Source organism: Peromyscus eremicus, chromosome X, assembly GCF_949786415.1.
Source record: "Peromyscus eremicus chromosome X, PerEre_H2_v1, whole genome shotgun sequence".
NCBI lineage: Eukaryota > Metazoa > Chordata > Mammalia > Rodentia > Cricetidae > Peromyscus > Peromyscus eremicus.
The window spans coordinates 108698541-108711695 of record NC_081439.1 but is presented as its reverse complement, the minus strand read 5'-3'; the positions used below and the strand labels follow the sequence as shown (position 1 = coordinate 108711695).

General features: G+C 35.9%; 1 protein-coding gene across 7 annotated transcripts in view; it reads left to right on the top strand.

Moving 5' to 3' along the window:
* Smarca1 (SWI/SNF related, matrix associated, actin dependent regulator of chromatin, subfamily a, member 1) overlaps positions 1-13155 on the top strand; it is a 74329-nt gene that overhangs the window by 53737 nt on the left and 7437 nt on the right. For all 7 annotated transcript variants that reach the window (XM_059250379.1, XM_059250378.1, XM_059250377.1 and 4 more), the window contains 4 exons: positions 889-1011; positions 3286-3418; positions 6632-6750; positions 6863-7075. In XM_059250379.1, the coding sequence (XP_059106362.1) occupies positions 889-1011; positions 3286-3418; positions 6632-6750; positions 6863-7075 (588 nt within the window). The remainder of the gene's footprint in view (positions 1-888; positions 1012-3285; positions 3419-6631; positions 6751-6862; positions 7076-13155) is intronic.

The window sequence follows — 13155 nt, the reverse complement described above, 5'->3', positions numbered from 1 at the left end:
TTTGTAGTGGATGACAGAAGACTCCAAGGCTGGAAACTGGATTTGTCCTTTCATACAAAGAATGCTGTCTAATGCTGCTGAACCACAGTGGACTATGTGCACACTGTGATGCACTGAGGCCTTCTGAGCTACTGTTTTGAGATGCACATGACCGCTGGCTTCCTCAGAGATCTGAGCTTCTGTCCTCAGTGGTTCCAGCTTATGCTTTCTTCTCAGCTGTCAGTGGTTTTACAGTTCTGTACTTTAAAGAGCATTATTGTTATCTCTGCTGGTCATTGCCAGTGCACAAGTTTTCTCCCGTGAATGGAGATTCCATCACAGCTCTTTGTGTGCTCTACCATACACTTCCTTTACACACACTTCTTAAATTCTATGCTGCTTTGTATCTTTTTCTTCCACTCTCTCTAGATGACCCATTTTATACCAAATAGTCCGCCTTTACAAACTACAGCAGGGAATGAAACACTATTGTTTTCACACCTTAAGATGACCAAACATCAGAGAGCGTCTTTAGGTGCAGTGTTGCCCACCCTGCTGTATACTCCCAGGAGGCTTCAGACTCTTTAAATGCCAGACTGTGTGCTTATTCTACATAATATCATATTATAAAGATTTATCTTGTTCTATAGCATAGTGAGACTTAGAATACAATGTGGCATTCATTTACCAATGGACTGTAATCTTAAAATATTATACCATGCAGTAAAAGAATATTTCTTACTAGGGTAATACCATACTGGTAAAAATGTAGAGAGGACCGTGTGTCACCCGCTTCTGAGGTTCCACTGTTTACTATTGAAATGACTCTCCCAATTGATATTTATATGCACACTCTTCTTGATCATTATTTTCTCATCAGTTTATTCACCATTTCTCTCTTGATCTTAGGTTCCAAGGAATCCTGAGATCCCTAATCCAGCTGTAGCTCAAAGAGAAGAGCAAAAAAAGATTGACGGAGCTGAACCTCTTACTTCACAAGAGACTGAAGAGAAGGATAAACTTCTTACCCAAGTAAACTATTTTAAGTGAATGAACTACTTCTAGGCAACAAATAGAAAAAAGTGCAAGTAATACCTGCCTTTTAGTGTATAGAACCACTTGTCCTGATTCAACATGCCCGTAAACACACATTTTGACATATATCTTTATTTTTTAGAAAATTCCCTTTGTAGAACACGCTCTTTTGGAAACATTGGGGCAACATATACATGGAAAATAAAAGTGTCAATTATTAAAATTAAGATACATTTTTAACCAATTATATTAAGGCCAGTGAGTCCAGATTTCAATTTTGATAAATAATAATTTCCAACATATACCTGAAAATTAATTTGATTGACTTGACCCCTGAAACCAATTTTTTTTTGTTTATGAAAAATTCCTTTTGAAAGAAATTAGAGTTTTCAGGAAAGAACTTGAATACAATGAGAAATGCCTGAAGCATTTTAACGTGATCATTGTGTAATTAAAAGCTAACATTAAATAGGGAAGGTTTCTAACTTAAAGCTTTCAAGTTATTGTTGCTTTCATAAATTTTGTATCACACTTCTGAAATGCGTTTTGGCAAAATAAGGCAATTGTGAAGTTATACAGTGCCTTAGCCAGCTACGTTTCTTTCGTCAACACTTTCTGGAAGAGTGTGCCTGGCACAGGAAGAGGCAGTTAGTTCTCCAGTGGAATTGTTAACTGAGAGTTTGGGATGTTTCCCGAACCAAGGAAGGATTCCTGCTTGAGGTGATGTATACACCAATTGTAGAACGTGTTTTACAATATCACACTGTGTCCCAGGAACATGTGTTAATAAAAGTCAAATAAGAGTTTTATACTTATATGTTGATACAGGCCTTTTCCTTTTAATAGCATATAATTTTGCTGAATGAAATATTTTCATAAGTTCTTGAACAAATGCCTGGAAGTCACCAAGTTTAGCTTTAAAGTATAATTGCAGTTGGCAGAGTTTTAAGAAGTACCACAGAATAAAACATTTAAATATTCATGTTTGCTTTTATTTTAATTTCAAAACTTATTTCCTGAGCACAAAAATAAAGTTATGCCCTTTGAATACTACACTGCTTATAATATATTCTGAATATACAGTATAATGTGAATATGTAATCTCGATCGAGATAATTGAGTTTATAATTAGAAGCATAATCAAGTTTTTTGTCACTAAGAGTTGATTTTAAGCCATCTTTTTCTGATGCTACAAATTTAATGCTTATTTTTTTTAGTGTTTTATGTTTTCCGTGATGGCCTTGAATTCACTCTGTAGGTGAGAAGATGACCTTGAACTTCTGATCCTCCTGCCTTCATCTTCTGAGTGTTGGAATTACAGGCATATGATACCATGTCTGGTTTATGTGCAGTCGGGAATTGAACTCAGGGCTTTACCCATGCTAGGCACGCTCTCCGCCAACTGAGCTACATTACCATTGATGGAATAACAATTGTGAAATGACTTAAAGCAGTGGTTGTTGTACATTTTGGTAAAAAAGGTCAGATGCCTGAGTAATGTTCTGTTTACAGAAATTTTATTTATTTATAAAGATTATATTCATTTTACTTAGTAAAATAATCTTTAAAAAGTCACTTTATTATTATTGGGAGAGGCACATGCACGTTGAGGCATGTATGTAGAGGTCATAGGACAACTTTTGAGACTCAGTTCTCTGCTTCCATAGTGGGATACAGGGGTGGACCTCAGGGTACCAGGCTTGCATAGTAAGCATTTGCAACTGTTGTTCCATCTTGCAAGCTCTTATGAATACAATTTTGAACAGAAACTACTTATTCTCTGTAGTTTGGAATTATCTAGAAAACTACAAAAGTTTTACTGCATTCTTTCTCGATTTTCTTTCAGTGTTCTTTCAATTCAATACATCCACATCGCTCTCTCTTAATTTACATGAGAACAGATCTGTGGAAGAAAGTCATTGAGACACTGAGATATCAGAACTTAAGCATTTACATTAGAATTTATATTAGAATGGTATTTTAATGTTATAGGCATCTGAAAAATATGGAATTAAGACTATGCAATGTCTTAGATTATAAATCAACTCAAAGTACTTGAAAAGCTCATTTCTTTTAAAATAGAAAAGCAGTTATTTCTCTAACAACTCAAACTCAGCTTTTGATTCTACATTAAAGAAATGAATTTTATAAAGGGGCACATGTTAAGTGTTTTAAACTGCTTCTACTACAGCCTTGTACAGATATAAGTAGGATAATAACTGAATTTATTAATTTAACATCTACTGATGATGCTTAACTTTTTATCCATAGGGCTTCACAAACTGGACTAAACGAGATTTTAACCAGTTTATTAAAGCCAATGAGAAGTATGGGAGAGATGACATTGATAATATAGCTCGAGAGGTAGAGGGCAAATCCCCTGAGGAGGTCATGGAGTATTCAGGTTTGTATGTCATTTCAAACATGATGCTTTATTTTCAATGTATGCATTTCTTTGAAAAAAGATTTATTCATTTTTAATTGTGTGTGTGTATGTGCGTGTATGTATGTAGGTCCATGTGGATGTATGCTATGTACGTGCAGGTGCCTATGGAGGACAGAAGAATACATCACATGCCCTGGAGCTGGAGTTATAGGTGGCTGTGAGCTGCCTGATGTGGTTGCTGGGAACCAAACCTGGTTCCTCTGGAAGAGCAGCATATGCTCTTAACCACTGAGCCATCTGTCTAGCCCCTGTTTCTTTGTCATTAACTTAGTTGTGTCTTTGTTCGGAGATGTTAAAACTTTTGTGAATGAGATATAAGTAAAGATATAAGATATGACTGCGTTTGTACACTGCTGTCTCTGGGAGACAACTAAGGAAGCCGGGTAAAGCTCTGCATAAACAAAAGTGAAAAACTCTGCATGAGTTTTTTATTCTCTCACTTCTTGGGTTTGGTCTTTTTAAGGTCTAGTCCCGAGGCTTCTGGTTTAGTGGTTTGAAATAGTCATTGTAGGTCATCCTTGAAGTAGAGAGTTCTTATCAGGCCCATTTAGAGACTCAACTGCCCTCAAGGAATTCAATCAGGTAGTGGCGGGCCCTATTAACTTAAGGCAATTTAGAATAGATCTAAAAAGATTTCTTGGCTAAATCTGTTCAGTGGTCCTTGAATCATTTCCCTCTCCTACTCAGCTGTGTCTTTAGCCTCAATTGGAATCAGAATGGCTGCACAGAAGCATGTGGAGTTAATATTAATTCCTGTGTCAGCGCATATCTAAACTCAGGCTTCTGAAAAGAAATAGTATTAAAATTGCTTAATCTATCTGTTTTTCTATGTGTGCTTAAATTTCAAATAGGCTGAACTTTCAAATTTAGTCTGAATAGCAAGTATTTAGAATTGAGAGCGTTTTCCACAAGGAAGCAATGTTAAAAAAGTAGTTGTATGATTTCTTTGCCACCTCCCCCCCCTCAGTTATTTGAAATAACTACTGAAATTCTGTATTTACTAGGGAAAAAATTACAAAACTCATAAATAAATCCAAGTTTCATCATTACTAGGGGTAGCTTTTAATTTATCTAGAGTACTAGTTAGTGCTTGAAGAAAATTATTTGTAATTAAAGAACACCTACTTTGTTTTTCCTTCTGGAAATCTAAAAGGGAATTTTGAAGTTAATTGTGTCTGGACATTATTTCATATAACATTGGTGTAGCTAGAGTTTTCCTGCCTGGCCCACAGTCAGGACAAATCTCTCCCACTTGCCAGTCCCACAGCCTCTCAGACCCGACCAAGTAAACACAGAGACTTATATTGGTTACAAACTGTATGGCTGTGGCAGGCTTCTTACTAACTGTTCTTACAGCTTAAATTAATCCATTTCCATTAATCTATACCTTGCCACATGGCTCGTGGCTTACCGGCATCTTCACATGCTGTTTGTCATCATGGCGGCTGGCAGTGTCTCTCTGACTCAGCCTTCCACTTCCCAGCTTTATTCTCCTCCTTGTCCCGCCTACACTTCCTGCCTAGCCACTGGCCAATCAGTGTTTTATTTATTGACTAATCAGCAACACATGTGACATACAGAACATCCCACAGCACATTGGATTCATGAGTTTCTTTTCTTTTGAACATTAGCATGACACTACTATTTGTCTTAGTGTTAAACATAGCTCTAGGGCATTTGGGGGCAATAGATGGGAGAGATCTAATTTCATGAAAGTTGAATGGAAACAATGTAAAGGACATGCACACGGAGGGACCTAGCATTGATGTGGGGCAAGCTGCAAGTCGTAACAGTGTTTCCGAAGACATCAGGTAGCCAGGCATGATGATTCATGCCTGCAATCCCAGCATTCAGAGTCTGAGGTAGGAGAATCAGGAGTTTGAGGGCAGCCTAGTTTGGATGGCATGTTTGAGGCCAGCCTGGGTGTAGTGAGAGCATGTTTCAAAAATATAAGGACTAAGGTAAGCATGGCTAAGGCCCTAGGTTCCACTCACTGCACTGAAATAAAGAAGGGAGGAAATAGAGGAAGAAAGAGAAAATGTAAGAAGAAAGAAAGAAAAAAACATGCTGAGCTGGGGTTTTACTTCAATGGTAGGACGGAAGGTCCTAGGTCTGATTTCCCACACCGTGAAAACAAAAATGACAATGACAAAAAGACTTTTTGTCAGATTTCCCTTAAGTTTGTCACTAAGCCAAGTACCATGAAATAAGTGTCAAAGACACGTACAGTGAGCTTTTCTGAAGAATTTTCTTTCTTCTTTTCTGAAGTTCTGTGGAGCAAGTCCAGAGCCTTAAAGTCCACGCAAGTGCTCTACCCTGGCTCTACATATACTATTAGCCTTTCTGAAGAATTTTCTTCAGAATACGGGGAGATGGTAGGACTATTTAACTATTGTTCATCAGATTGGAGGCCATGTCAGAGGGTGGGGAGATTTGAGTGGGCTTATTCGACTAGTTGGAGAAGAATTGTACACAATTGGATGTTCAGGAGTATACTGTATCTTAACATAAGAAGCTGTGTGTGTGTGTGTGTGTGTGTGTGTGTGTGTGTGTGTGTAATAAGTGGGGGAATTCATAAATGAACATAGGTACTTATACAAACCATAAAATGCTAACATACCTTTCTTGCTATGCTATAGAAATGAAGAATTCAAGGAGGTAGATAATGTCATTAGAAGGCTTTTCACTGAAGTCATAAGATGTGACTTATTAATACATCAGATTATTTGGCTCATCTGTAAAATTTGATGGGGTGGCTCAGTAATTTAAATATTCTTCTGTATGTATCCAGTTAAAAATCCCTCATCTTTAAAGAAACTGTAGGTGACTGGAAGTATAAGATTAGTGAATGATTGCAGACATAACCAACAGTTTCTGTAGAAATCGCCACTTCATAGGAAAAGGTGAATGATCTGGTAATGGGTTTATTTTCATTTTTGCTTACTAGAAAGCTATATTTACATTTATATGCTTCCTGCTACTATTTCACTTTATGCATTTGGTTTCTTTTGTATCACATTTGGGTAAAATGATAACTTAAGAGCATTTAACATTGATCATATTATATACAGACAGATGACAGCATATCTGTCTGTTAATTCTTTATTCTATAATTCCTTGTATTCATTTGCTTAAATGATAGTAATTTCAAGTAATAACTTTCTTTTTCAGCTGTATTTTGGGAACGCTGCAATGAATTACAGGACATTGAGAAAATTATGGCTCAAATTGAACGTGGAGAAGCAAGAATTCAGCGAAGGATCAGTATTAAGAAAGCATTGGATGCCAAAGTACTATATTCTATTTCAGTTTATTAGTAGATTATTTTATTTGCTGTAGTGATTAGTTTTGACTTGTTATTGCACATTCAGTTAAAAAGCGCCATTTTGTTGAAACTTACAGATTGCAAGATACAAGGCTCCATTTCATCAGTTGCGTATTCAGTATGGAACCAGTAAAGGAAAGAACTATACTGAGGAAGAAGACAGATTCTTGATCTGTATGTTACACAAAATGGGCTTTGACAGAGAAAACGTGTATGAAGAATTAAGACAGTGTGTACGGAATGCTCCCCAGTTTAGATTTGACTGGTTTATCAAGTCTAGAACTGCCATGGTATGTATTCCTTTTGTTGCTTATTTTAAAAAGTCACATTTCTAGTCTTCTCCTTCACTTAGCTCTTCCAATTGTTAACACTACTTGTGATGCTAAGTTTCGTCACTTGGTTTCTGCTGTGATTCCCAGGGCTTACCACTTTGTGGTACATATTCCCTTTGTAACTAACCAAGTGAATTTTGAGAACGTCCTGCCAGCTAGCTCCCAAATCATGACATGGAGACTTATTATTAAATATGAATGCTCAGCCTTAGCTCAGGCTTGTTTCTACCTAGCTTTTTTTTTTTAACTTAAATTAACCCATTTCTATTAATCTATGTGCTGCCCTGAGGCTCATTTACCTCATCTATATACTGTCCATCTTGCTTTCCTGCTTCCTCCATGTCTCCTTGCATCTCCACCTGTCTTCTTCCCAGCATCCTCTCTGCCAGGAAATCCTGCCTAGCTATTGGCTGTTTAGCTTTTCATTTAACCAATCAGAGTGACGCTTCTTCACAGTGTACAAAAAGATTGTTCCACAATTAGACGTAGGGACAGAACAATTGTTTGATGGGTTTCTCCAGATCATTGAAATATATTGTTGAAGAGCAATGTAGGCTTGCTTTTTTTAATTCTCTTTTGGAAATGAGATTTCATTTTGACTGTCATCAGACTTTGGCAGTGAGTTGGTTTGCCATCTTGCTAAGGGTATCTATGACCACATTTAATAGATAACTCCTTTCAAAGCCATGCATTTAGATTTCGAGCCACTTGGGTTTTTATGCATATAAAGATATAATTTAGGGCAGCATCAATAGTTTGTAAAAGAAAAATGCTTAACTGCATTTTCCTGGAAATCACATTTTGGAACATATGTGCCCTTTTATGTGATGAAACATTTATTGAATTCTGTGATATTTCAGTGATATTTTACTAATTTTTAAAAGGTTGAGAGCTTGATGTTGGGTCTAGTTTCTTCAGTTATTAAACTAAGGCAGTAGGATGGAAGGGATTTAAAGTGCAAGAAAAGACTTAAGCTGTTTGGAATGAGATGATTGCAGAACTCGATAGCTTTCTCACTCAGTTATGAAGGGAAGAAACTCCACTATATTAACAACCACTAGATGTCTCTGAACTCCCTTGTAAAAATTCTTATTTTTCTCCATCTTCTTATTTATTTTTTTGAAACATTTACCTCCATGCTCGTTCTTTCCCTAGATATTTAAATCTTCAGAGCATGTTTGCCAAAAGGCACATATTAATTATATACGTAATCATAATTTGGAACCATATTTTGTATATTAAAATTGGATACATCCTTTTATTAGCATTTAGAAAGTAAAATTTCTAATTTTTACAGAATCTTTTAAAAACATAGTCATTTATTTTATACTTCAATATGTTAATTTAAGGGTATTTTTTAGGTAAAGTTTTCTATTATGCTAAAGTTTGATTTCCCTTCTAGCTAGTGGGTAAATTTTACTTATATTTCTTGAATTAGAATGTGAGTTATATATTAAAAATATGTAGAAAATTATGTAATCTTTTAAGATTATGTTAATATCAATAATTATGGAGCTATTGAAATGGATTATTAATATTTATAGATCATCTTCCTTCCTTTGTTTCTAAAATAACTTCCTTTTTAGTGAATCATTTTCATAGTCTAGGGAGAGAAACTACCCTCTCGAGAGAAGCAGCTGTGATTTCTGTAATAAAGAATCATTGGTTTCATTGAAAAATCCTATCTTTGAAATAGAGGATGCAATTTGATTCATTTTGTGACTGTAGCTGTGTTTAAATTAAAATCTTTCTAATGATTGAACTTGGCTTACTAAAAGATTCTTCTTTCCCAGACACATCAACAAATAGTGTGAAATCTTTCTTAGAAAAAAAAAATGTAAGAACCCTAATGGTTATATTTTATGCACAAATCTCAAAGTACTGAATTCATGACATCTGACTTAAGTAACACCCACAAAGTGCTTAAAGGAATAAATCTCCACTTTCATATATGCCTCACTTTGAAAGGCTTCAGCTAAAGGTTGAAGATTTCGAGGCTCTTCTCCATTTAAAACTGCTGGCTGTACAAAAGAGAAAATAAGATTCAGTTCCATCTCTCTGTGCTAAAAAGATTGTGAATTTTTCTTGGAGAAATTGTATGGTCTTTAAGTAAGTAATCAGCCTCTATTGAACTTCATAAACAAGTAGGAAGCATATGCTGAACTCGGGGGTTTTAAGCTCAGAATTCAGAGCATATGAATTGCCTTATCACTTTCGTCCTGGGGCTGGGGGATCTTAGAATAGGGGCTAGTGTTTGGTCATTCCCAAACTATCCCAAGTAAAAGGCTCTTTATGAAATGACTATGAGAAGAAATGATACTATACTGCATTATATGTAATATCTCTTATATGATGCTGACTTGTCCCCTTATCAACATTAGCTCAATAAGTTTCTTGCCGTCTCTGTTCATTTATTAGTGACTGATATGACATAGCAATTTGAGGAGAATCTGAGAGTTCCAAAGGCAGTAACACATTAGTCAGTTCATTGGACAATACACATGGGGAAAGTACCTAGCCTCCAATCAGTAATGCCTTGATTCTTCTTAGTTTCCTTTTAAGTACTTAAAGAAGAAAAAGTAAAAGTTAATTCTCAGAAATAAACATTCATTGATCAAATGCTTATTGTTTCCTCTATAGGATGGCTTTGGTTCTTAATTTTAGTGAAAAAATTCTTACATGTCAATTGCTGAAGAGCATTGTTTTTCTCTTTAGCCAGCTCAGGAAGCTGTGAGTTGCTTTGCCTGTGGCCAAGAACATTACAGTTGAAACTGAGTATTAGTAGTTAGTCATTACAATTACCCTGTCTTTTGTAGTAGTTTAAATGAGTTTTGGCGATAGCATCTCAGAGAATCACATACTGTTGAATACTGGGTGATAAAATTTTCATGTTATTAGTTTGTTTTCAAATCACAACTTTATTATTAATGAAATTGTGCCTTATTTAAAAGTAATAAAATGACATTTCTCATTAGAACTGTAGGAGAAAAAACTGCTTCCTAGAAAATATTGCTATAGCTTTTTATGAACTTGCTTCCCACTTTATATGGTTATCACAGTGGCTAGTAAATGATAATTAGGTTACTGGTTCCACACAGAGTATTTTATAAATATTCAATCTAGTCGGAAAAGATGTTTCTTTTTAGATACTTTAGAGGAATAAGAGGGAAATAGAAATTTTCCTGGTTGTTCTATAACCACAATGATGCTTTGTTGCTTATGACTTTATATTTTAGGTTAGTACTTAACTGCATGTTGACAGCTAACATATTTGAAGACATTACACTCTTAATTAAATCTAAGAAAGATTAATAATACATTGGCAACATTGATAACCAGTAAAATGTTCTGACTGGTTCTTCTTGAAAATGGCATTTTATGTGACCTGAAAAAGGAAAGAAAGCTTCTAAGAGTAGGAGGGCAGAAGAAAAGAAGAGGATTTGGGGAAGACGTGGGGGCAGAGAAAAATGGCAAAGACAAATTTTGTTTGAAAAAAACCACAATTAAACCTAATTCTTTGTAAGTCAATCAAGTCAAGTACATTTTAGCTCATAGGAACCTATTTCTTCCCTGTGCTTGAAAGACTAAAATGTTCCCTCTCTGCCTTAATTTTGAAAACATCCTATAATAGAGGAGGTAGTGGTTAACTTTGCTATATGGCAAAGGAATCAAGGAAATAGCTTTCACAGAGAAGGCACATTTTCAGTCGTGGAAGTAGGATTATGTAGAAAGGATAATAAGCCCAGTATATTCCCAAAGTAGTGATATGTGCATGGGGAAGTGGTAGAAGAGGATGTAACTGGCAGCTGAGTGATGAAAGAAACCACTGTGTTGAGGTCACTAGTGTGTAGGAAGTAAGGGGGTCAAAGACAGATCGTAGCAGGGCAATGGTATGATCAGATTTATGTATTTTAAATACTGCTCTGGTGGAAGTAGATAGATATATACCTCACTTAGCAGTTGTAGTAAAAACTCTCTAATTTCTATCTTGTTTCCCATCTTACTTTGCTTCCTTTGACTAATGTGCTACTGTCTGTCCTGGAGTTAGTTTTCCTACCATAGTTTTAACCTTGAAGTGAAGTTGGTTATATTCAAGGAGATCAGCATAGGATCTTACCCAGAGGAGGCAATAGGTCAGGAAATCAACACAGAATGTTTGGACTTCAGTTCGTTCCAACCCCTACAATTGGACAAGGTTTGAATGGAATCTGAGAAACTGCACCAATATGCTACAGTTTATTTCTGATCCTTTCTTCTAGACATTTGATTGTAATTCTTGCAGCTTTTATTTATTGGTAAGTTTGTGTATCAGTTGTAAATGCCATGTGTGTTACACATGTAGCTACAGTGTTTAATTTGTAATCCTAAACTCTTGGAACAATTAGAAATACAATTGTACCCTAATAGGGATCCATTTTGGGTATTTATACTAGTGCATCATTATGTGAAAAGGTAACATAATTTTTTTTTTTTTGGTTTTTCGAGACAGGGTTTCTCTGTGTAGCTTTGCGCCTTTCCTGGAACTCACTTGGTAGCCCAGGCTGGCCTCGAACTCACAGAGATCCGCCTGGCTCTGCCTCCCGAGTGCTGGGATTAAAGGCGTGCACCACCACCGCCCGGCGGTAACATAATATTTTATGAAATAAGTTTTAAGTGATAATACTTATGTAAAAGCATCATAACATTCAAAACTTGTTTGGGAAATGTAGACTACTTTTATTTGAACATGAATTTCCATTCAGCTGCCGATATCATTGGGCTATGAGAGTCTAATATAACCTGCTGTTGTTTTTTGCTAGTATTATAGAGGTTCAAAAGTGATTCCAAATCTGGGATACAGTGCAGGCTTTGCAGATGAAGATATTGATTTCAAATAAATAGGTTTTGAGGGGATAATATATAGGGAATTTATAAAAGAATAAAGGAAAAAATGTACCCATTTTGTGATACTGAAAATTCTAGAACAAAATTCTGACCTTACAGAATTTCATCTACAAATTCAAAGACACACATGTGGAGTGTAGCTGTTTCCTTTATTTTCCTTTTTTGTCTCTTACTCATTCATTCACTTTTGACTTTCAACCCTAACAGTCAAACTGTATCCCATTCTTGTTTCATATGGCATATGGGCTAAGAATTATTTTTTACATTTTATAAAGAAATTCAAAGACCAGTATTTTGACATGTGGAAATTATAGTATAAAATTCCAGGGTTGGTATTTGTAACTAGGGTTTTATTTGAACCTAGGTTCATGCTCAGTTACATATGTTCAGTGACTAATTACACGCTACAATGGAAGAGATTAATAGTGTGACAGAGACTGTAGCATTTGCAAAATTGAAAGTATTTGCCACCTATTCTATCTAGTTAAGTTTCTATTGTTGTGATACGATGCCATGACCAAACGCAACTTGGGGAGGAAAAAGTTTATGTCTTTGGCTTACATATCCTGATTCACAGTCCATTGAGGGATGCCAAGGCAGAAACTCAAAGCATGAACCTGGAGGCAGGAACTGAAGCACAGACCATGGAGCAACACCGTGTACTGGCTTGTTCTTCATGGGTTGCTCACCCCGATTTATTATATAACCCAGGACCACCTTCCCAGGGCATCACCTAGGGGGTGCTGGGCCTTTCATATCAATCATTAATGTCCTACAGACTTGCCTACAGACAATCTGATAACGGCATTTTCTTAACCAGGTTTCCTCTTCCCAGATAACTACAATTTGTGTCAAGTTGACAAAAAACCCACCAGGATACTGTTCTTTTCCTTTTTGTTCACAATTCTCAATGTAATGTTTTGCAAAACACAGGCAGCAATAGCAACGTTGTATTGGCTAAATGTTACGCTGCCTTGGAATTTTCTTCATAGATAAATTAGTCCATGAATTAACCTTTACTGGAAGTTTTAGGGAAAGAACAAAGTGTATTAAGGTCTTTGCCAAGGTATAACACATGACCTCTAGTCCACGTTTTAATAGAGTCCTCATTCTCACTTGAAACTCCGATGATCACAGTATTTTCTTTATGCCTA